General features: G+C 34.6%; 1 protein-coding gene across 2 annotated transcripts; it reads right to left on the reverse strand.

Moving 5' to 3' along the window:
* Positions 1 to 1,927: 1,927 nt before the first annotated feature.
* On the reverse strand, positions 1,928 to 25,895 carry LOC120637467 (probable nuclear hormone receptor HR38). 2 transcript variants are annotated; one of them, XM_039909328.1, is made up of 4 exons: positions 25,709 to 25,895; positions 6,353 to 6,429; positions 4,094 to 5,525; positions 1,928 to 3,378 (listed from the first exon to the last, which is right to left on the reverse strand). In XM_039909328.1, the coding sequence occupies exons 1-4, from the start codon at positions 25,806 to 25,808 to the stop codon at positions 3,119 to 3,121; spliced, it is 1,869 nt and encodes a 622-aa protein (XP_039765262.1). In that variant the 5' UTR covers positions 25,809 to 25,895; the 3' UTR covers positions 1,928 to 3,118. The 2 variants fall into 2 exon arrangements, with proteins under 2 accessions (XP_039765262.1, XP_039765263.1); XM_039909329.1 differs by having other exon boundaries at positions 25,523 to 25,770.
* Between the last annotated feature and the right edge of the window lie 430 nt (positions 25,896 to 26,325).

Here is a 26,325-nt window from a genome sequence, read left to right on the forward strand (position 1 = left end):
TATAAAATTGATAATTCCTCCAAGTGTAGGTAGGTAAAAACAATAATAAAAACTATCATGGAATTATTAAGTAGGTACTTTTTAAGAGTATTTAGGTATATTTATTATATGGATATCTAATTAAAAAGGTTGAATAAAAAACAAATTATGCAATAACGCTTTCGCGTCAGTATAATTGTGACGAAATATTTACAAAGAAAAAAGTATAACATACCTATAACAAAAGCACATCAATCTATGTCAAGATAAAAGAAATGCAATGAGACGTTATTCCTCCTGCAGGGATACACCAGGTTTCAAAAAAGCGGTTCTATTTATCCTAGTTCATAGAGACGTTACTAGAGCTAATAGACATTTCAAATAATTTATGGATATTTATCTTCTTCATTCGTGTTACGTCATATTCTACACCATAAAATCGCGGCTAAGGCAAGGCTAAACCGAACGGACGCGATGCGTCTATGGCGGTTTGCAGTTTCTTTTTTGCGACCAATCTCAATTCTCTCAAAGTGGCGTGGCGTCTTGGTTGGCTTGATTGGTCGTAAATATGCAGCCACTTTGGACGTGAGTTGGATGCCATGGTTTGGCTTAGCTCAGCCAGCTTCACTGCAGCATTTGAAGCATTTGAAGGAGCCTATCGACAACAGTGGGTTTAATTAATTTCTGTTGTTATCGTTGGCGACCTGTTATGTCAATATAAAATTTGCGAGTAGTATACAACCGTTGCTGTTCAATTAATTAAAATGGGGTTTATCAAAACGACCGTTTTGTAACCTGTGTAGAAACTTAATGAATACGGGGACAGGGCGGACTCCAGGCATAACATCTCACTGTAGAAATGCAATTGAAGACATAATTATATACGTAAGTATAAATATTACTTTAGAAATGTAAGTCTATAAGATCTACATCTATGAAATCAACATTGTTTTTTTTAAATTCAGAGCTTACCTACTTTAGTCTTGTCAGTAGATAACAACATATATTCAAAAAGAATACGAATAATTTTAATGATGCAACGTGAAAGGATATTATTCGTGTTTTTTTTTAATTAATAACCTATATTTAATATTTATTTATTATAGGTACCTACTTTCATCGGAACACTAACGTATTCATATTATGTAGCTAAATTCTATATTTTGTAGGTATTGATATGAAAGCACAACCAAGTTTAGAGTTGCAAAAGCTTGGAAAGGATATTTCTTTAATCTATTTTCATTTAATCTGTCACATAAATTGTACACGAATTATCTTAAGACATTTTTTTTTTTCAGCAATAGGGAAGTAGGTAGGCATCTGATTCATACAGCTTGATGTGTTACATGATGTAACAATCGCCCTACATTAAACTTCAGAAAGAATTAATAATTAGTCATTCTTAAAAATCTATAAAATTAACTACTTAATACATTTAAGGAACCCTGGTTATTGAGTAAAAAGTTCAGCATAATTAATTTTAGGTAATCATAAAATATATAATATAAATAATAAAGTATTTAAATATTATCACGCGTAATTATTATCCTACTAAATTTTATAACTACATTGATTGTTATGGTAGGTACATATCTTTATGAAGAGAATTTAGATTTTTTAACAGATGATAAATTACCGTTGGACTACGATATCACAAGGGCTAAGATGAGAGGCGCTTACCAAGAAAGTTATGGTAGTTAACACTTAACAGTTGTTAATACATTGGTATCGTACCGCAACGTTGTTTCTAGTTAGCACTGACTTAAACCTCCTACTCGATTCATTTTAAATTCATAAATTATTTATAAAATTTTCATATATATTTTTATATTAAATTATGTACCTAATTAACGACATTTCATGACCAATATAATATTTTCTAAAGTATAAATATTTTATTTGAAAATATCTAATATTGGACTGGTTGAGTGAATTTTATTCACCAATATATTAAATTTATTAATTACGCTTTTAGCTATTTCCAACATTATGCCAACAAGTTGTTTGTTCTTACTAACATTTTGGTCCAATTGGATTCTTTACGCTGATTTATTCATTGAAGTCTATCGTTCATCTATAGAGTGACTAATATTATTAAGCTGAGATGTTTGAAGGCCCTAAGCTACAAGATAAGGAGATTTATTTGCGTTCGATTGCCCGTTTATATAAAAAGTTTGAGTGTTCAACGTGGGACGCATTTAAACATTTTAAATTGCTTGAAAATAGTCACTTAAGATTTATTGCCACTCTATTATACCATTCTACAAAATTACATTGATATGTTTTAGGTGATTACTACAGTAAAATTTTACTTTAAAGAGTACATAACATTTACAAAAGGAAAGATCTTATCTACCTATCTAAGAAGGTACTGTTTAAGACACGTTGAAGTTGGGAGTCTATATTAGGGATGCTGAACTTTTTCTCTTACCTTAAATGTATATTTTTATTTTAACAATTCACGTTAACATTCTATGAAATAGTTATAAAATAATTTAAACCTAAAAGGTAACTTCCATCTACGTTCTGGGTCGAACCTTGCTTCGAGCGCATCGCAGTCGACGCCCGAAGCTCTTGCGCGATGCTTGCAATCCACATTTCTTTCACTCACACTCAATTATATATCAACAAATATCTTAATTACTCATAAATTTTCTATAAAATTCGGTGTTTACGAGCCAAATTTTTAACATTTGTAAGTCTTGTGACTAGATTTTTCTTATTTAATAATACACAAGTAAATAACGTAGGAATATTTTGTACGACGAGATGCCATTGATTACGAGCGGTAACTTAAATGCAGACTACTAAATATTTAGATACCTTTTTAAGATAAATCACACAAATATATACATTTACAATAAATTAAGCTTATTATTTAAGCGACAGAGTACCTACATGGTAGATTGTTTTCCTTACTTAAAAATAATTAATACATAATAATTCATAATTCATACAACAAGCATAAACCGATTCCGCGGAGATCGAGTCCTGTACTAGAGTCTAGAAAAATATTTTTAATGTAAGTATACGCTTATAAAAATAACGGAGTCGGCTCTAGACTGAAGAAAATGGGTTTTGAAGGCGGGCATGGTCCTCAGCATGTTCGAAATTAAAAAAATTGGGGTAACCGAATTGCTTAAAAGGGAAGGCTAGCGCGAAACATGTTCTCGATGAGAGGCGGCGCTGGCACTAAGTCTTCAAGCTTCAGGTAGAAGATCCGCTGAAGACCTTGCACGGAGAGTGACCGTAGCTCGGGCAACGCACCAAGTACGCGGCTGAAGTGCGGCGCGCCTACAGCATTGGTGTTTCCACCACAAGGCATGTGGGCGCGTAGACATCCGATAATCTTCATTTGCAATTGTTCAACTCGGTGTGGCTCCTTCAGGCCGTGTCTCTCTGAAGACAAAAGATAATGTTCATTGTATTGTTTATTTTTTTTTTACCCAAAAAGTGACAATCATAATAGGCATAGAGAAAAAATTACATAAATGGAAATATTGTAGTCGTGTAGAAAAGATAAGGCAGGATTTTTTGAAACTGTTACAGTTTTACGCAATTCCCAATCAAATCAAGAGGTATTAATTTAGGTAGGAAAGCATAATTAATCAATAAATCCTAAGAAACATGAATATGTTAGAACCCATATATTATGTTCTATCCCAACCTAACCTAAATAAAGATTTTGGTAATTTTTTTTATGAAAGGAGTTTTTATTTAATTTTTTATAAATTATAATTAAATTGATGTTTATTTCATTTCAAATAAATTAAAATTGTATAAACAATTGATTGAAATTATCTGGCAAATTTTCCTGCGACGCATTCAAATATGGTCGGAGTTATTGTTTCGCATGAAAATCAACAAAATTACGAACGGTCAAACTACTTTATATAAAATCACAGTGAATCAATACAAGGAAGTCAACCTCTGTACCCTGTAACTCGGTAACTGGAGAGCATGTGAAGGTTATTGTTACTAACGTATAATAATCTTTAAATAGCCTGCCAAGCTGCATTATAGCATCATGGTGGATCAGAGCTGTAATTCTCTCCTATTAAAGTTAAAAAGCTTAGAGTAATTTAGATGATACAAAAAATTTGATAGTACCCACCTGTTATAAGAGTCAATGCACACAGGCAGGCAAAAGTAGATATGTCGATATCCATGGAGTGCAGGGTATTACTGAAGTCAAGAACAGCATGCAACCAATCTCCAAAAGATCTCTGACATTGACGTTTATCGAGGACCAGTCCATTGCAGAAGGTGAGTTTAGTATCCTCTGGGCGAGTGCGATAAGCCAAACGTAAAACGAATAATTCGAGGCGCGCAGATGCAAAAAGTTGCTCTCGGTCCTCAGGGCAGAGTTCGCCAAAACCAGGTACTTTCTCTGCGAATATTTTTATCATATCAATAGACGTTGTCAGTAACGAATAAAATTGTTGGATTACTTCTAAATCCGAAATAGGTGCCTCCATTGGATTCGGCTCTCTATATTGTGAATAATCAAGATTTCCAAAATCAGGCGATGTGTCGACATGAGCTCTGACCAATGCTGTTATAAGAGAAATTGGTGGACTTGGAGGAGATTCTTGAGGGCATTTAGGTTTAGAGGGTAATCTGCCTCGTCTTCCTTTGAGCGAATCAGTCCGCACAACTTCTTTCACCATCCCTACAGCAAGACACTTCTGAAACCGACAAAACTGACACCTGTTTCTTCTTCTCTTATCCACTGGACACGATTTTTCCGCTAAACAAACGTATTTAGAACCTTTTTGCACAGTTCTTTTGAAAAATCCTTTGCATCCCTCACAAGTCCGTACACCGTAATGCTGACATGCAGCAGTATCTCCACAAACAGCACAAAGTTGACTCGGCGACGGTGGCGCTGCTCTTGATCCTGAGTTGTCTTGCTGAGTTCCGCCAGGCGAGCTGGACGCAGAGCTCGGTGCCGATGCTTGCATACAGTGTACTCTACTGCCATGTAATTTAGGACTGTCGTTGGAACTACTAGATTCTGATCTCTGGACCGGCAAGGATGATCTTCGTTGTCTAGCTCCTTGGTCCGAACATATATGTAAGTCCACTGAACTAGGAAATGGTGGCAATGAATATGTCTCTTGAGTATTTGTAACACCACCAGTGTCGAATGTTGGAGAGCACTGCTGAGCGGGTGCATAGTAAGGTGATGGAACGTAAGGTAGTGATGGTTGATGATACTGATATAACAGTTGCGTTGATGCATGCCCTTGGTGGGAGTATGCACTGACGTTGTAGCAGTCTTCATCCATCTTGATGCCAAATTCTGCCATTTCTTGTTTAGGATAACGAACTGAGTATGTTTCTTCAAAACTCGGCAAGGCAGGCCCAAGCGTAGGCGATGGGGTTTCACTCACTGGAGTTGTTCGCTGAGATTTTATTTCAGGGAGTATCGGTGCATGGAATTCTACGTCAGGGAATGGATCTAAGTTTTCTTCTAAGATTTCAGAAGAGTCTTCTTGATATTGAGGCGATAATAAATCAGTGAAGGACGAACCGTAGTTGCTCTGTAATAGAAAAAAAAATCAATAGTTAAGGCGTTATACATACAGTAGGCGGTACGTTGACAGGGGCGGTAACGACGCACCAATGGCGCGCCTTTTGTATCAATCGCTTAGCATTGACTTTTATATTGAGTCCGCCTGTTTATAGTGCAGGTGTTCTAATCATCGGTCGTTTTCTTTCATGAATTATCACAAAAATAATAATTGAACGATTAGTAAAAAAATGGGACGTAGCGCGGCGCCTGGCAGATGTAAAACATCGTAACTATTTTGTAAAGGAAATGCGCATGAAAGATAGTAGAATTTTACGTTATTCTTAACAAACAATTCTTTTTTAAAACAAAAAAATTACACCCGTCACGGGCTTTAATAATAAACGCGAGATAACTTTGCAATAATGCAATGCCAAATACGCTATGTTTTTTTACGCTTACGTTGCAGTTGAAATGAAAACCGAACAATGCATAATTATTCCGACGATATAATTAACTAATTAATAAGGTTATATTTTAAGTTATGACCGTCCTAAGCAGATTGTCCAACTGACGGTACGTGGAAAACCATATCCTATAGACAGAGCAACGTTTCACAGGGCATGCAAGGTGCTGCCCTGAGTCAATTAACCTGTGGCGTAGGTGTTAAGCCTCATTTGCTTGTAATTTCACCAGCAACCATGCTCTTCAGACTGGAACAGCATTGCGACAATGCTATTTTGTGGCAGAAATAAGCGTAGTAGGTACTTCCACGAGAGCTCTGTCACAAAAAGCTCTAGTACCTTCTCCTTAAAAAAATCAATCATTTTTAATTTTATTAAAATGATTTATACTCACGTGTGTTTGCAGCAGTAGCATGCTGGACGAATTGGAATTAAAAGCGCTTGGGGAGCGCTGCTCTATGGCGCTCGGCCCTGTAACAAAAAATAGTTACTTAATATAATATGCGTGATAATTTGAATTTTATATAACAAAACAAAATTACATGCTCTTATATCGGGATCAATAAGTTTAACGGTTGAGTAATGAATAGAGGGTTGGCTGTGACTGCACCGGAAGACGACGGCGTGTTGACGGCAACCGGACTTTGAACTATCACGCTATACAAGCCATGCATCATTTATATTTACCCTCGGCGAACATACTTTGATTCCTACTTAAACACAAGCACACGTAATTGACAAATCGATATGTTTCGCGGGGTTGAACTGATGACCGAACGCTACCCTTCTTTGATAAGCAATGACGCCAAAAAAGAAAGGTCTTCTAATTTATACGGCAGTTTTGTCAGCCAAATATTGCCGGTTTGAATACATTGTGTCACGGTGCTTGATTCGCCACGCCCCGAAAATTGAATCCCATGTATATACCTTCACTAGATCTTTACAAAACGGTGCAACTATAACCTCCCTGAAAATATATTTTCAACCTTAGATGCTTTACTTTAGATTTAAATTTAATAAGCAAAGTCGTATGAAAATTTTTGGGGCGAAAAGGCGATGGCACCCTTGGGAGGTTATGAAATCAGTGGCATTTGCAGTTTCTATTGTGCTAAGAACCATTAATTTCTGTCTTATTAAGTTATAGACACAACGCAAATTGTTTATATTTTGTTATTAATTTATTCATAGCTGAAATAATTGTTTAATATAACTAACTATATTTGGTTCTTTTAACTAAATTTAAGCAGGTTGAAGTAATTATAAAATTTAAACTAGAAACTGATTTATTAATAAGAACTGTTCAGTAATTTTAATAAAATGGGTAATAATAAACCGTTGCTAACTAAGTTTACAACATTGATATAATACGTTACTGGTTTACCATGTGAGTACTTATGAGTATTATTTATACCTAGTTTCATAGAGTGCATATCTCTCAAAATCATCATCCTACCAACATATTACCGGCCCACTACAGGGCATGGGTCTTCTCCCACAAAGAGAAGAGTTTAAGGTCTTAGTAGACCGCGCTGGCCCAGAGCGGATTGGTGGACTCCACACACCTTTGAGAACATTATGAGGAACTCTCAGGCATGCAGGTTTCCTCACGATGTTTACCTTCACCGTTGAAGCGAGTGATATATGAATTACTTAAGACAAACATAACATAGTCAAAGTAATAACAGTGAATTAGCGAAATACTTCGCTTTTTTTCAGGAAACACCCCAAGCTGGTCCTCGTTCACTCTGACAATAAGATCAGACAAAAGTCAGACTCTTTGAAGAGGAAGCCCGAAGTTTTATGTACTCACTACTCGGTAGACCCCAATTAGTTCTTACGGGTTCAATTTCTAGCAAAGCTTCTACACTTAACCTTAATACGATTTAACCTACAATAACTAGTCTAGGTAGAAGCTATATGTAATCAAAACAATAAAAGACTCAACAGCGCGAAGATGCTTTTATTGTCTTGTTACACTAACTAGTAATGCAGTAAGTTAAATATTAAAGATCCAGAGGCGCTTTTGTTAGGCCTTTTTGTATAAAGTATTTTTGGGTAAGAGTAAGTCAGCCTGCCGCTCTGTTTATCTCAAATTATTTTATTCAGGTCGTTGTTAATAGATTGTCTCTTTGAAGTTTTCTGTACGCCTCCCCGTTCAGTCATTATTTATTATATAAGTCCATTTTTTACTTTTTTATTTCTAAATCAGAGAGAGTCCATCATTATCCTTAGGTATCATCCTGCCGGCCTACTACAGGGCACTTCTCTCTAAAAGACAAGGCGTTAATTAAGAGGATTAATTAAAATATAATTTAAACTAATTTATGTTAAAATAATATATTTTTAACATAAATTAGTTTAAATTATATTTTAAAATAATTAATTTTAAAATATAATTTAAACTAATTAAGTCACGCCCCAGCAGAATGATGCCAAGAAGGTTTGCTGCATTTTAAATAGTGTTGCCCAAATGCAAGAACAAGACGAGACTTAGCCAGTCTTGGTCTTGGTCTTGCGCCAATACACCTGGTCTTGGTCTTGGTCTTGGTCTTGCGCTCCCAGTCTTGGTCTTGGTCTTGGTCTTGCAGCAAGAGTCTTGCAAGTCTTGCAATTACCTATTAGTCTATTACTATTTATTAAAGTTTACTTTAAATCTTAGAAAAACGTATTAGAATTGGAACATTGTGAGCTTGAATTAACATAGCCATAGTAAAGATCAAGCAGATTAATAAATAACTGAAGATTTGATAAGAAATTCGAAAATCCAACTTTCCTATATGTCGTTTTCCATGGAAGTAACTGTTTCTTAATAAACATTTATGATTTATAAGCTTACATTTGCTAAAACATGTAAAAAAACAAATTAATTACAATAACTTGACTGTATTTTAAAGAACAATACTTATCTGTCTAGAAAGAGATTGAACCCTCAACTTATAAGAAATTTAATAAAAGAGTTTTACGATTTATCATTTATTTGAATAAAAAATAAAATACAACACAAATCAACAGCTTTATCATTAGGTTATGATACTTTATATCAATTCTTTTGACCAAGAATTAATACAAAGTAACCATCTGGCTGACTCATCACTTAACCTATTTCTATGTTTTCTAATTACTAATGATGCTTTAGAAAATAACCTCTCAGCAGGTACTGAAGTTGCAGGTATTGAGAGAAAATCACGGGCCATTTTCGATAAAATCGGATACTCTGTCTCATGCGTCCTCCACCAATCTAAAATCACCAATCTGAAACTTATTTATTCTTTGGAACACCTGTAGGTACTCTTAAAATTCGAAATTATTTTGCATGAATAGTGTCAAATGTTATGATTTCGGCGCGGCGGCAACGATTGTTTTAGATTTCAAAAGAAGCCGCCGGCGCGTGTATCATAACCATGTACTTCCGAAAAGCGGCAAATTTCTTTGAGAAGTAAGTACAAAACCTTTGATGCCGCATTATCAAAGTGCCGATGGTTAAAACATAACTATGCATGCACTCAGTTTGATTTTAATAGATATTTTTTTATTCGCTATGTTTATGGTATTAGTCGTAATGCGCATAGGTCCAGTTTTTCATATTCTTTGATATAGTTTTTTGCGTCTCATAGAATTCCTAAGCGTACCTACCTACCTATACACCGAACTGTTACACCTAACTACTCCGTGACATAGCGCTAAGTCCTAGCTGCAAGACGCAAGAGTCTTGCAGGCTATGTCTTGTTCTTGCTCAAGTCTTGCACGGTCAGTCTTGGTCTTGGTCTTGCTAAAAATACGCGGTCTTGTTCTTGGTCTTGGTCTTGCAAAAACGCAAGAACAAGACCAAGACTGCAAGACCAAGACTGAATTTGGGCAACACTAATTTTAAAGCTTTGAACTAAAAATAAAAAGTCGTTATTTAACTACCATTATAAATGCAAAATTTCGGATGGACGTTTCTAACGCGAATCTTGCCAGAAGGGCTGAATGTGTCAGCGTGAAATGCACAGAGATATATTTTCATCAAGAATAGCACATAGGCTACTTTTAAGCCCTAACTTAACTAACGGATCCCACGGGATTTTCATAAACCAAAAGTTACGCGAATAAATTGGCAGGCAAACCTAATAGTTAGAGTATTAAACCACTGCCATACTTTTTACTAAAAGAAATCACATACATCCAATATCAACATGTACAATTAAAATCATGTGACTCCTGACACTTTATTAGGTACGCGACGCGTAGCGAAGCTATAAATAAATAAATATACTACGACAATACACACAGCTATGCGCGTGTCGGTCTTTTATCTTTAATAGGGTTGTCATAAGTAAGTATTCGTTGGTATGGAAAAATCAATATGGTTCCTTTGATTGAATGTTTGTGTGACAAATGACGAATAATTTTGTAACTTAACAATAATTTAGTACCTTTTGAAGCGTATTAATAATAGTTGGTGAAATATGTGGACTATGTACTGGATACAGGTGGATATAGTCAGCCAAAGACGATGCTTTCTCGATCGTTAAAACCAACAACTTAAATAATTAAAGTTTCTGCTCAACTAATTAAAGCTTAACTTTAAAAAAATCGGTTCGGTGGTTTTAATGTTTATCGCTTACAAATGAACGAATCCTCCTCTTTTTTATATTAGTATTGATGACCGTTTTTCGCTTGCATTTGAAATACACTTATATGTTATCGTGGAAATTTAATTTGTGTAGTTCTATAATCGCATATTCACACCACGTTGCTTCCTAGTCCAGTCAATTGTAATTCTTTATCCACTTCGTAACCAATGTACAATTTGGTTCTTTTAGATAAATGATAGGCTTCTATGTGACTCATCCCTATAATATTACTAGTCGACGCCAGCAACTTCGTCTGTGTAACAATTATTATAATCCCGTCTCCCGAAATCAACCTACATAAAGCAAATGAAACCCTTATACCATTTAACCCTTTAGCCATTCGGTGGTAGAAATTTTAGAAACTGTTAAACTCATAGACTTAACCTACTATTTTATTAATTTCTTTATTTTCGTGGTTATGACATGAAAATGACGGACTTTCAAATAAGCTTTCATCCCTTTAAGCTTTAATCTGTGGTAGCATTTTCAAAAACTGTGTTACATGTGTTTCTTAGTTTGTAACCACAAGCCTAAATAAAAACACATTGCAGTACTGTTTTAGGGAAATAACTTGTTAAATTACAATCTTTCATATAAACAATTTTAGACTGGTTAGGATTATAGTTGCTATATAGCTGTACGTTGTCTGTCAGTCAGTACAAAGCTTTTTATAGTTACGGACTTGATTTTCAGGATAAGAAGTACCTACTAAGATTATTTTTATAGAACATTATAAACTGAATTAAGGCCGGATTGGTTCGATCTTTAATATAAGCAGGCATCCGGTTAAAATGTAACTGTATGTATATATCTTTATATATATATTTCTTGTGTGCCACACTATGTCACTGAACTTCTCCTAGACGGCTGGACCGATTTGAATGAATTTTTTGGTATGCGTTTGGCTGGCACCCTGGTTGGTTTAGATTCACAAATCAGCCCGACAGATGGCGCTGGGGTCCGCTAGTATATATGTATATTTCTTGTGTGCGTGTGTATGTCACTGAACTCCTCCTAGACGGCTAGACCAATTTGAATGATTTTTTTGGCATACGTTTGGGTGGCATCCTGGATGGTTTAGACTCAAAAATTAGCCCGACAGATGGCGCTGGGGTCCGCTAGTATTAAAATAATTTTTAAATAGTTTAAGAATAATTATTAAAATTATTTTTAAATAATTGTGGAATAATTATTAAATAATTCATCCATATTGCAATGACTTGACGGGGCTTCACGTTCATATGTCTATCTACGTACCTATAAGTAATTATTATGTGTAAATTATTGACTTTAACGCACGTAAAACCGCGAAAATGCGATAAAGTCAATGAAGTAAAATAAGCACAGCATTTGAATTTTGAATTTGAAAAATGTTCATTAATTAAAGTAGGCCTAATATATGCTTTTTACAAACGTCAAGCCTGCACGTTAGCACCACCAGAAACCAGATTCTACCGAGGTGAAGCCGACAAGAAACACAGCGGTTGGTCTTTTTCAACATCATAATTTTTACAACTTTGTGATTAAGAAAAGCGATATAATTCTATTTCTATAGGTATCTTATCTAATCTAGCAAAAATATTTTTTAATTTGGACTAGTGGTTAGTTCCTGAGTGTGTTTAAAAAACCATCTGCAGTTAAATAATATGAGTGAACAAATACGAAACATAATAAGAAAACCAGTTTGAAAATTAAAACATTTATCTAGACAGTGTTGCATACTGATGCTGCGTTGGAATTGATTTTTTACTGGTTTACTTTATTTCGACTTTATATTTGCATACCTATTTCCTTGAGAGTCGTTTGGTCTTGACGATATTATTTTATATAAACTAAGCAAGTCACTGCCTCCTTGGTCTTATGGTTAACATGACGAGGTAACTACGCATCACGATGGCCTGGGTTCGAATCCCCGGTTGGGCCAAATTGCATAAGGTATTGACAATACCGTATTGTGTATTTTGTATATTATATTTGTATAGAGAATTTTCGGTAAGAGATCTGAGTTAGGAAGATGGCGGTGTCAACCCCGTGCCTCGGAGAGCACTTAAAGCCGTGGGTTCCGGTTATTATCACTCAATTGTGGTAATAGTTGTTAAAGCCCACCATCCCGCATAGGAAAAACGTGGTGGGTCTATGCACTAAAACCGTCTTTCCTATGTGATAGGACGCCTCAGCCCAGCAACGGGACGTTAACAGGCTGCGAATGATGAAGTAAGTAGTATAAGTAATCTTCCAAGGATACTCAAGTAGTATTTGACCTGCACTGTATTGATTATCTCATATCTGGTTCAGCTCTGTACTCTAATATGTTTGTAAACAGACCAATAAATTAATCTACTTGTCTGACATATTGATATTTTAAGCAAGCAGTTTTTATTTCCTGCATTCACCTATATGGGAATAAGTACTTATCTGCCTTGTTTTTTTTTAAATATCTCTGATAAATTATTATCCATATTACGGATTGGACTTGTTATAAAACATAAAGTTTCCTTATACATTTTTCATACTATTTTTTAATTATTGTGCTTGTGTGCTGAAAACTTTTTTATGTCTTTTATTAGTGGTGTTTTATTTTGTTTCCTCTTTGCATATATGAGCTGTAGTTGGCCGGTAATGGGTTGATATGAACCGGTTAAATATGAACGATCAAATTAATTCAGTATTTCAAGTCTACTTACTATAGAGGACTATCAGATTGCAGATGTAAACGATAATAACCGGGATGGATGGGCTATACTCTTCGAGGTATGGTGGCAAGGTGGAGCACAATGTTGGATAATCAAAGGTCGGTCACCTATCCAGGTAACGACTTGCGTCAAGGTTGCAACAAGCCGATTTTTGAACGATAATCGAGCACAATATATAAATAAAAATAAAGCAAAGCAATATATTTTTATTTATTCATTAAGCATTTTTAGATTACAAAAGTTATATTTTTATAACATGTTTTTCCTAACTAATCTGTGTAAACTTTGGAATTGGCCTCCTGCAATCCTTTTCTATCTTCTTTATTTATTGATCATCTGTTTCAAATTTTTCCTGCTATAACGGTAATTTCTTCTTCGCACGTTTTGAATTGCCGTCCCTACCTCCTCTTTCCCTCTCTGGGGTACCACGCACTGACTATTAGTGTGGACTAAGCAACAGTAGTCCACACGAATTTGTTAAAAATTAAATTACTGTCTAAAGTATAAAATAAATTGAATAGCCACATACTCAGGCCACAACAGAAAAACAACGACATTAAGTATTGGTAAAGTTAAGAACAACTGTCAAATTGAAATCCTTTTTGTTCTTTGTTTTAAATACAATAAATAATAAAATATAACAAATATTCAGTGTACCTAAACTATAATTTGACCAAAAACAGCTTTTTGTATGGTTTTTTTTTATGTTTGTGATGCTTTTTGTATGATTAAAAATACCTTCAGTTTGGTTAGAACTATTGTTTGGTTAAAAAAATAGTTTCATGTCGTGTCGTGAGTATCTTTTCAGTATCATCCAATAGAAATCCCTACAATAGACCTATGTCTAGCACTCCCGCGGTTGAGATGATGATGATAACTGTGGATTCAGATGATTTTCGTCGGAGTATATCCAACTGGTTTATTTCACTTAAGTCCAGCCGTTATTTAAATAATTTATGTTGTTAACCAAAAGACAAAAATAGAACCGATTTGACGTATACTTCACGTTAAATCGCTCTACAGGCTCTACAGTATAGCTACTATAGATTGTTATCCACCGTAAGAGCTATAATCATGGATTGCGCTTCCAAAAACTGTTTCTCCTTTTCCTTAAATCTGTACCTATAAATATGATTGAACAATATGTCGGCGGTTTCGAAATAACACTCGCTATAAGCTGTTAAGGAAAATTTAAATGACAGTATAACCAAAATGCTGTTTTTTAATAATTTTGTTTGTCACTATCATAGAAGGCAGGTTCCTTTCACGGCAAGGTTATTTCTATAACATATATAATTAATTTTATAAATTTAAAATGCATATAAAATTTCAGAACCGACAGGATTTGAACCTGCGACTCTTTGGATTGCCAAAGAATCGCAGGTTAGTCGCGGCCTAAGCGCTTTTACCAATTAAGCTACGGCTCTCCTACCATCGATGCCGAAATTATTACATGCCTTTTACATCTGCCGGTTCCGAAAATTTTTATATGCATTTTAAATTTATAAAATTGATACCTCCAAGTGTGGGTAAAATACAAATAAAAATTATAAAATTATATATAATTAACTTGAATCTATCAATGGTTTAATAAAATATTCCACATAATGGTCTTAAGATAGTTTTAAATTCCTATGGTCTTAAAGTTAGAGATATTAAAATCGACAGATAGTGTTTACCTATAATATAAATGATTGTAAATGTTGATGTTGGAAAAGAGCAACTACTGAGTTTCTTGCCGCCTCTTCTCGTTAGAATCTGCTTTCCGAACCAGTGGTAGAGTCTACAAACAGTTGGTGAGAGTGCGGTGAATACGCAAGTGAACCCCGTGCTCTCACTTATAGGTCTATCGAGGGACACACAGAGTTTTTAATGGGTTCCAGTCCCACATAGCTACTCCGTTCCCCCCAACGGAGTGGTATGCGTCAGGCATTTTCTCTGTATTAAAAAAAAAAAGAGTCTACAAACAGACATACTTGACGTTTCAAAAGTGCTTATAAAGTAGGCCTACTTGAAATAAATGAATTTTGAATTTGAATTTAAATATATTTACGGTCATATACATTTACAACCATTAAGTTGGGTTAGCCATGTGTACGAAAAATATATGAAAGGCTTACGCGGAGGAAATGCGTTGTGATTTGTGAAACAGGCCTTTCATTAAATTCATAAAAATCACAATCACCTTGTTTTTTAATGGAAATCTGGCTAGTGTTCGAATTTGTCCATTAGTTATAGATCAGTTGTTTTGTTTTTTTTCGTTTTATACGCTACAAGTTAGCTCATGACTGATGGTAAGTGATAGTGCAGTCTAAGAAGATAGCGGGCTAGCCGTTAGTGGTATGGGGGGTAAACCCCAACGTAAACGTCATACCCCAAATCGGTTTATAAGCGAAATCGTACCGGAACGCTTAATCGCTTGGTGGCACACTTTTGTCGGTTGGGTAGTAACTAGCCACGGCCTAAGAGCCTCCCACTGACCAGACCAGGGAAAATTCGGGAATTATAAATTGCCAAATTGCCCCTAACCGGGACCAAACCTGGGACCTTTCACTTATATGACCACATTGTTCACCACTACGCCAGGGAGTTTGTTAAAAAATGGTTGTCAAAGTTTATTGGGGCGTTGTGAAACAGGCTAAATAAAGTTGTCTACAACCCGAAAAATAGTTACTAGTAACGTCATCTATGAACAAATGTCACAATACGGCACAGTTAATTCTGTTCTTCGGCGAGGGTTGTTGGGTAGTCCATTTCGTAGAAAACCTTTCTGTTAGTGATATATCAATTTTCCGATAGATGGCTCTGCACGGTTCAAGAAAATAAAAATTTTTCGGTTTTCAGCCGATTTTTCATGGGTTTTTGGCTTTGGTAGAAGTTTAAAACCTACCTACAATTTTAATATAGTTGAAATTATTATCCATTATTAACTAACTTTATAACATACATCGTTGTACGGCTCAGGGGGAAATTTATTTATTTTTGGGAAATGTTCGAGCATGCTCTCGTAGTTTTACATTCCTTATGAATGAATCGTTGGCCCCCATGAAGCTCACGTAAAAACATACCAACTGGTAAGCATAGGTATAGTATTTATTAATTTTACCATGCATATTGATAAACTATTTGTGATGTTTTAAATCTGTCTGGGCCTTAATTACTATGTCAATACACGAGTAATAATAACGCATATAAAACTAACGGATGCAGAATTTCAAGATTTGGTAATTACAAGAATAATGGGTTGTGACAAATAAATCAAATAGGCTCACTCCAATATTGAATTAATTTGTGTTAAAATTATTATTTAATTGAGAACGTTTTCAAGGTTAACAACGTAACATAAATATTAACTTATACATATATAATTAACAAAATGATCCAATTCAGAGAATCTTATAGCTGTGGGGGCACATTTAAAACTGGATTTTGTTTGCAAAATACAACACATTTAGTTTTTGCAAGTATACGTATGGTATAACTATGTTCATGGAATAAATAAACTAGGTAGGTATACGTTATTTAATACTAAATGTTGCCCGCAGCTTCGGCTGCGATTATTTTCGGTTCAAAATTCAGCCCTTTATTTTCAAGGAAAAAAATGTATCTTACGACCGTCGCCGGGATACAAACAATTTCTATTCAATATTTCACCCAGATTAGTTAAGCGGTCAAAGCATGCACAGGTAAAAAATGCTAGAATTTACAACTTTGCGCGTAAGTTCACTTATTCGTCAGCAGCTTTTTCGGCATAAAAATATCGGCATATATATATTAATATTATCCTATGTCCATTTCCAGGATACAATCTACATACGTGTGCCAAAATTCATCACTATCGGTTCAACGGTACAGCCGACAATAGGTAACAAACAAACAGACTCACTTTCCTATTGTATAGATATTTGATTTAGTGTGTTTGACTCTAATTTAATAAATTTTATAAGATAGTCCTAATTGTTATATTAACAAAATAATTTATATCGTTTTTGGACTGGTGAATGTTTTACGTATTAACTGTTCACGCCTCCCAGTCAGAGCCTGCACTGAAGACTAAAGTCCTCGAACAGTATATGTTGCCAGTGACTACTTATGGCTCGAAAACATGGTCATTAACTTTGGTCTCTTTTAGTCACAGAGCTTTCTGCACCTTTGCAGGTTTGCGCGCGTGTTCTGTATACACGCTTTCTCACTAATGTTATAAACAAATTTGGTGCGTGGAAAAAAAGCACAGTTTATTTTATATCAAAATTAGAGTTTTCGGGATTAAAAGTAGTCTGTGTAATATTACAAGACTTTTTGAGATATCCAAGTATAATCAAAAACAGGTCATTCATTTATTTTGTAGAGGGAATAACAGAATAGTCTATGTCACTTTCCTCTTCACAAAGAATTTCTTTGCAGGAAGAAATCTTCTAATTCGTTGCTAAGAAGGTGCGTTATTGAAAGACTAGGATACATACTTTCGCATATATAATACGTACACGTTTGGATTTCCGATAGGAACGAATCACGTCATATTTTTAACGTCTGTGTTATAGTAATACATTTACGTTTATCTACAGGGTGATTGTAGGGTGGTCAGCTGTGAAGTGGAGGTGGGGAGGGCGGCATAGCGTTGTGACGTCAAGCTTGATGTGACGCGTACATGAACCAGGGTCTCATTCCAGCCTATGATATTGTAAAGCGTCGGCATACGTCACTCGGACGTCTATTACATTATTTTTATGAGCTTTTCACTATGTATAAATGCATGGATTTGTTACATTACGGTGAAATTTCTGCCAAGCCTTTCGCGACTTTTAGTTACGTAATGATAACCGACTAACCCATCTTTACTAATAATATGAATTCTTACGTACCGTTACGTTCCGTCTCAAGAGCTGTCCCAGAAATTGGGCACGGATATAGTTCGCACTCTGGGAAAACTTAAGGTTCTCGTAGAGATTAAAAACCGGTATCCGTTTTCCGATGTATTAATAAAAAAAAACAGACATTGCATAGCCAGGAAAATATACAATTCTCGCGGAATCTAAAAAAACCGAAACAAAGTCTTACTTAATTGTCTTACTAAGTTACTGAAATATAAAACCATAGAGCCATATCAAAAACGGTAGACGTGAAGTCTGAACACGCAGCCTTCTTGCTATCGCGCTATGAAGGGTGCGCTAAAAACGAGTATTTCAAGTGTGGTCAAGTTAGCGTGTCTAGTAATTGATTTATATGGATATGGTTTTGCACTGCATATCAAACAAGGAGAGGCGTTTCTTATCTTTATCTATGATCAAAGTTTTCTATTGTATAATAAGTAGGTACGTAGTTATATAACATAGCATGCTATTTTATATCGCATTTGAGAATGGAAAATACTCAAGAGCGAAGACGCTTCATTTAAACGGGTATCTTTATTTTTTTTGTACTAGAGTAATAACTAAATAGCCTAACTATTTTAAATTAGGATACATTAAATAATTTCTTAATTTTCAGCTTCTTAATTTTTTGTTTTTTTTAAAAGCATTTTTTTCATAAATATTTAAAAACGGGCCTTTGTTGAAGAAAATGATTAGATAAATAAATATGTAGCTTAGTTTAGGATCTAATATAATAAATAGTAGCCTAATAAACCAACTACATTTCTATGGAGAGTAGCGCAAGCTTAAGAACGGTCAGTTATTTATTTAGTAATTAAGGTTTGCGTAGAGATTTGCGAAATGGAAAAAGCTATTGTGTTGTTTATGAATAGGTGGAAAAGTGATCAGTCATTGGGTTCTATAAACACATACAGTTCCAATTCAATGCTTTTATTCAAAAAGTTAATGTTATAAAGAAACAGAAATTTACGCACCTACGAATTACCTACCTTTGGTTCACCGTTGAACAATTTCTTACCGTCGATTTATTTATTAAAAACCGGTTTGACGATGAACTGAACAATTGTAATGAACGTTAGAATTGAAAAAGTTTATTTTATATTTATGACATTTGGTCATCACACCGTACAGAATGCGAAATATCTTATCTTATCAAATAAGTAAACTCATTAGAAATAACGACAAAAAATACTGTTTAGAATTAAAGTATGTTGAATTTCTTACAACTTTTTTTCTATTTTGCAGCTTATATGGAAGATATCTTTGAATTAAAGAACCAGCAAAAATCTGATAAATAGAGTAAAACAGATACAAGAAGCTTAGTATTAAAAATCTAATTTGTTAATTTTACTCTGCTGTAAAAAATGTAATAGACACAAACACAAATATACGAATCATGACGCTGTAGTATTACTAATTAGATGTAGAACAATTTATTAAAACCATTATCAATCAATTTCCATAACATGCAAAACTTTGTAGTCAACCGGTCAAATAGTTATTCAATATTGGTGGCGCCACTTAACACGTCATTAAGCAGACGATGATAATATATGTAGCAGAAATATTATCTCAAACCCTAGGTATCCTGATTAGATCACTCTCTAATCATATTTTTATTAGGATTAAATAAACTTTGTCATACCGATATTATATTCATTTTTATAGATCTAGTAAAAACATAGGACATTATTTCCTTATAACTGTTTGGTAATTTGCATTAGTTACCTAAAGTCTGTTGTATTTCGTACAGGTAATAGAAATAAAACACATTATAAATGATATTCGTAAGGTAATCTGAAAAACTATCAAATCAATTATAATACCTATATTGGATATCATAAAAATAATGTTTAAATATTTAATAAGACGTTAAATGTAATTTATAAAGCTTTACCTAATAGCGACCTTGATGTCGGTCTTGCTACCTCTAGACTTGTATGTGTGGGTAGGTATTTGAGAACATTATAAAACTGTAGAAGAATAAATTTGAATTTATTTATGTTTCCAATCATCTAAGAACTTGATAAGCGAAAACTTGTTTGATAAAATTACTTGATTTTAGTTTAAAATGAAACGCGACTATGTAATCCACCCGATTGCATAAAGTGGATTCTTAATTTTTATTTAGTTGTTATTTGCGAAACATTTTTCAGTAATAACTAATCCATTATGACGATCAAATCTATTGTAAAATGACGATAAAACTTCGTAGAAGTTTAGTGGAATAGGTAGACTGCGTCTGCGTTATGTAACGTGAGGGTAGAATGGCAGATACAATTTTTATGACATAATTTTACGTTTTATTAATTCTACGTGGACAAAATCGCGGGAAATCGCTAGTTAGATATAAGAATACATTTAATATCATATTCCAAGTCATTTATATAATGCACTATTCAGTCTAGTTTTTGCATTTGTACCAGTATGCAGCTATACCTTGGCACTAATACGTTTTTAAAAGCTCGTCCTTTTATTCAGGACAAACTGACATAATCAAATAGTTATAAACCTGTTTATTACATTATTAACGATCTTCGGGTTGCATTAATTAGATTTTGAAACGTGTGGATTTATACCGGATTTTTTATTTTATTTTATTGTAACCTAATAACCTGATAAACCTATAAATCTGTAACTAAATAGCAAACGTTTTCTGTGGCATAAGAGCGAGTGATTTAGAGCATAGACCCACCACGCTGTTTCAACCCGTTGCGGGCCTGTTTATTAAAACCATAAAAAATTACAGCAATATATAAAAGTTCGATGACGGCACTGTAAGAATGTAAGCTTTAGAAATGCAAAATCGGACAAAAATTGTAAAATAACTGATTTATTCAGACTTTAGTTAGGTGTATAACTCTTATGACTTAATCGATAAAGTGTAAAATCACGACTTCTAATCTCTATTGGGTTATTGATAGAGTAGCTAATTTGTAACTATGAGTGTTTATTCGCGCTTTATCTTTGCTCTGTGTTCACATTTTCTTCTTATATTGAGATGCTCATTTAGTTGCGACACTTAATAAATGATGAACTTGATATGCTTTTGAGGATTTAAAACCCATGTAGTACTTCTAGATTTAAGTTATTAGATGTACTGTAAAAAATACTCTGATATCTTATAATACCTACTATCTGAGTAATTTGAAAGGATCTAAAGGTAATTAGACAAAACTTTTCAGCGTATGTTGTTTTTGTGAGAACTTGGAAGTTCGAAGGCTCGACTAGATGCATTATAAAGTAACAAGTTTTGGGAAGTCAGCAGCCGGTAAGCAAGGGCGTCCTTGAAACAGGGCGCGGGTCGATGCGTGACGTAACGCGCCGTATGACGTCACGGGCGTCGCTCGATCAGAGGCCGAGGCCGCGAGCTCGCGCGCCCGCCACGCCACCCCCTACTGCCGCTTTTCCACGCCACCCGGCTATTTTTAGATTCAGTGACGTAATTCCGCTACAGAAAACGCTAGAGCTGTACGAAAAGTAAAGCTAAAAATATGCATAGGCTGCTGCGGTTTTCTATATCTGTCTTTTATTGGATTGCAGGTAATTGTAACCATTGTACATCTGTTTCAACATAGGCTATTTTGTTAAGCTCTTTTCTTTAGAATTTAGAAAATAAAAATATTCTCAATAATGGAAATACGGGCAATTTCAATGTACGTACAAGTATGTGAGTAAAACATTAGGAATTAAATTAGAAAATGATGAAATATATTTATCTGACTACTGAAGCATGACACAAAAAAATAATACGATATTTTTTACCCAAATACTAATTAATGTATTGTTATAACAAGTACAATTAAACACGCTTGTTGTAATTAAACGTATCTGACCGCATTGACATAATAAATAATTATAGAGTTGAGAATCTGTAATCAATCATTTAACTATTACCGTTTGGAAAAATTACCGATATTATCGCGAATCCCGCACATTGATGCATATTTGAAGAATAAAAAGTTATAAGAATATTGGCGATTTAGAGTACGATACCGTACCGTATGCTGAAAATTATAATGAGAATTTTCGATAATGTTTTAAGGAAACTCAAGCGATTTTTACCCGAAATATTACTTAATCATGACGAAGTTTAGGAAAAGTATTTATCCAATGAATCATATACCTACTTAGTCATCCATAAATACAATACATTGTCTTATTATGTACTTTGTAACACCTATTTGATTGATCTAGAATACAATTCTGTATATAAAATGTTATTTTCCAATAAATACAGTAATCCATAAATAGTTTTCCCTGGGGTGGATGGCGTGACGTAAAACGGGAGCGCGATTTATTCCTTTCTGACGTCACTACAGCTGGTGATATCGTCTCGTATAGTCGCTTCCCTATCTCTCACAAAAACGTGCTTAAACGAATTATGCAGCCTTGCTTCTTCATAAGCTTATTTAAAGAAGGATATTATCAAGTTTTTGAAAATAATATATAAAGTAAACGTTGTGCACAACACCATCTTAGTACTTTTTGTTTTCCCTTATTTTTCTGTCATCATCATGTATTTATATTCAGTTGATTACGGCAGATTTACTTAAAGGATAGGGTTTTCAGACGAGCAATATAAAAAAACTTAATTAGTATAAAGTCTGCTATGGACAATCATAAAAATTGTTATATCATTTGTAAAAATAAAACAATTTTTGGTAATACATTTCATTTTGCGTCTACCGGTTATCAGGTGATAACAAAAGTGAAAGCGATGTTTTGCTGCGCAGAATCTCTCGAAAACCGGTGTTTGTTTAGTGTTCATAATTGTTTATCACTTAGGAGGACGTGAAATAGTGAATGGTAAAAGTTTTATGACTCCGCGACTCAACGAGATTTTGTGCGATTGAATTCCCAATCGATTTATCCTCAAATTTTCCTGCTATTATATCTCGATACGTAATGTTTTTGTACATATATTATAAAGGATGTTAGGCTTTGAAAAATATAAATTTTTCGCAGCTGCCATCTGGAATAGAATAATTTATACTACAATAGTTTTTCATCAAGGTTGTTACTTGTTATACCCGTATAGTGTTAGGTTTTGTTGAAAAACTTACGGTCTATTGTATTTTCTGATCTACCAATGAGATAAAAATGCTCTAACTAAATATAATTCACTTAACTAAGTTTATTTAGGTACATTGGGATTATCGATCCGAAAACGTTCGTATTGGAATTGTGATGATACGATTATGGCGTTAAGCGATCATTGGAAATTTGCGGAGGCTCATCTCAGAGCGGCAGGTGCAACGTCTGCCGGTTGCGACAACCTATTGGGCAAGTGGAAGGCAACTCGGCTGAGGCCATCGGCTCCGGAGGCGATCGCGACATAAGCATCCCATATTATACCTACTAGCATTACCTAACTTGCAATCATGACAAAAACAATATTAATTTCGCCGCACTATTCAGCCAAAGTTTCATCAAATTGCTTCTTGTAAATATTACATATTGCAAAACTTATTAATAGGTATTATAAAACCGTTATTTACTTAAACCGCTTTACAAAAAGCTTTTCGATGATTATCCTTTCAACTGATAGATCATGAAAGCAATAACCGTCGTATTTTTGCGTATTTCGTTTAACATCCAATCAACTTTATACATTTTTAGGTACCATTATAAATTATAGGTACTTAGACTTTACTAAAGTTAAGTTAACAATTATACATGGGTACTTATTTCTTAACAACGTTTAGTTGAATAAATATAGAATCGAATAAAATAGTTTAGAACTTAATGGAAATCGTCATATTGACATTAACTTGAGTATTTCATTCAATGTTCGATTAATGTTAATTAATTGAAGGCTTCCTACATACTTAGATACTAAGTGTCTGTTTTTTATGTTCGTATATTATGGCTGAAATGACAAAACCACTTCAAAAACTTAAGATCATTTTAAGATTACATTTAGTTAATGCAGTTTCTCTTTATTTAAACACATATTGATATTAAGGTACTTAATTGCCACACGTTATTTTTGACGAATAAATCAAAGCGGCGTATGTCTTCTCGGACCGGTATTATGTTGAAATATTTCGTCATAAGTACTTGAAGATCTTAAGCCTACATAGACACTAGGTTTTTGCATAAACAAATATTGAGCCTTAAGACTATTTTTGCGAATGATGATTGGTACACTCGGGGAGCTAACTTATGGCTCTGCTAATGCGGAAATCAGTCCGTACACATTAAAAATCAAAGCATACATATACTTTGACAGCCCAAACCGTTTAAGCTATTTGATAGTCATTAATATTTGTACTGAATGTATATTTTTTGATTTATTATGTTTTACTAGGCTATGAATTTTGATTATATTATAATAAAACAAGGTATCGGTTATTATATACCTTTGAAGCGGAATAAGAGATTTTTTAAGTTTCAAGAATGGGATGCAATAAAGTTAGAGGACTGCGACGTGAAAATAAAAGAAATAAAAGAAATTAAAAACTCTTTCAGTTTTAAAAATTAAGTATGATAACCTATTTAATTAAATAAAAACAAAACAACTCGTTAACAATTCCGGATGATGTTAAAAAAAATTTTTTTTTGGGTCTAGTCACTGACAGTTCTATTTTAGAAATTATGTAGTTCTAACCCTAGTAACCCATTACATTTTAATATCAAAGCCAACTTCTCTAAAATTAATAGTTTTAAACGTATGAATTACCAAAAGTCGCTGTATATTTTCCGAAGATGGATTTTATGTTACAAATATCAAACCTGAGCTTTCGGCACTACAGAAAAAATACTGTTTGCATTTAACTTTTTATATTTTAGAACTGCCAAATTATTTTTATTTAATAGAACTTATTTAATGTTATTTATCCAATATAAATATTGTTAGAATAAAACAAAAAAAAATGTCCATCTAGTTATACCTGGGTGAGTGTGGATCAAGCTTTTAAAATAGTTTATTAAAGTTAAAGTTGAAAAAGCTCGAGCAATCTTGGTCAATTCCATCAGATTTTCCAGACTCGTTAAGTGTGGACAATAGGTTACATCCACCTACATATTTATGGGTCACTAGGTAAGTTTGAGCTCATCTGTAAAAGCTGCTTTGATTATATTTATAAATCTCTTTATTCTTAATTTTATAGGACATGATTGACGAATAGGTTCTAGTGTTAAAGATTAATTTTCCAGCGGAGAAAAACTTTTGGTACATTCGGAAATGTTGTCATTATTTATATTAATGCTCACGTAAAAATATTAAAAAGAAATAAATAATGTTATGATAACACAAAGTATAATTATTACAACTAAACGAAGTAGGTGTAAAGAAAAATGTTTAAGCAGTAAATAATATAGAATAAAGGCACAATAAAAAAAAACAAGCAAACAAAACAAAACAAAAAAGGTTACGTACGTGTGCTAAGGAATTGTCTAAGGCCACAGTGTTGGCTGGAGGGCGTCAGCAACGCACCTCGCATTCTAGCCTATGGCCATCGTCACGACAGTTCCACACAAAGTCTACGCACCCAGAGGTTCTACACAACGAAAGCGAAAATAAACACAGAATTGGAAGGACGCGGATGGTGGAGCGGGCGCTGACCTGGCGCTGACTTGGCAGGATCCAGAGAATCGGCGCGCGACTCCAGGGTCAGACCGAGGCACGCGCCAGAGAGTCCCAGTTCGCTAAGAAGGATCCTCATGCGGCCTAGCACATTGCACTCACTGCACGCGCACTCACAAACAGACTGTCGGTAGTAGGAGATCGCGAAGGGGCGCGCGGAAGTACGCGCTGGCGGACGGTCGGTGCGATACTGAGGCCGCCGCCGCCGAGGCTGGTGGCTATATCGCTGCGCTTGACGTCACAGTTGCGACGTCATAGTGGTGACGTCACTAACGGTACCTCCCACAGTCCGCCCGCCGCCTCGTTCCTCGCCGCCCGCCCGAACCTGCGCTAACGGCATCGCTCGTACGGAGCTTTCGTACGCCCGCGCCGCAAACGCTGCCACAGCCACCGTTGTTCGCAACGTTCCATGGCTTCCATCTATCACATTTTCACGGTCAACGTCGTGCGCTGCTCTGCTTTTCATGGGATATTTAAGTACATTAAAATATCAATAGTTCCAGGACACTGTTACCAAAAGCTTTCCTTAAATTATTGCATGATTAGCTGTTTTAATCACAAAATTATTTTTATCGGTCTCTATTAAAACATTACAG

The sequence above is a fragment of the Pararge aegeria genome, chromosome 3, assembly GCF_905163445.1.
Source record: "Pararge aegeria chromosome 3, ilParAegt1.1, whole genome shotgun sequence".
Classification (NCBI taxonomy): Eukaryota; Metazoa; Arthropoda; class Insecta; order Lepidoptera; family Nymphalidae; genus Pararge; species Pararge aegeria.

Excerpts from the sequence above, each read along its gene's own strand:
- LOC120637467 (XM_039909328.1), bottom strand. The coding sequence starts at position 25,808 with ATGAGGATCCTTCTTAGCGAACTGGGACTCTCTGGCGCGTGCCTCGGT. Across the intron at positions 6,430-25,708 it reads TCCTGCCAAGTCAGCGCCAG|GGCCGAGCGCCATAGAGCAG; the intron begins GTCAGCGCCCGC and ends TTTTTGTTACAG. Across the intron at positions 3,379-4,093 it reads TGCATTGACTCTTATAACAG|AGAGACACGGCCTGAAGGAG; the intron begins GTGGGTACTATC and ends TTTTGTCTTCAG.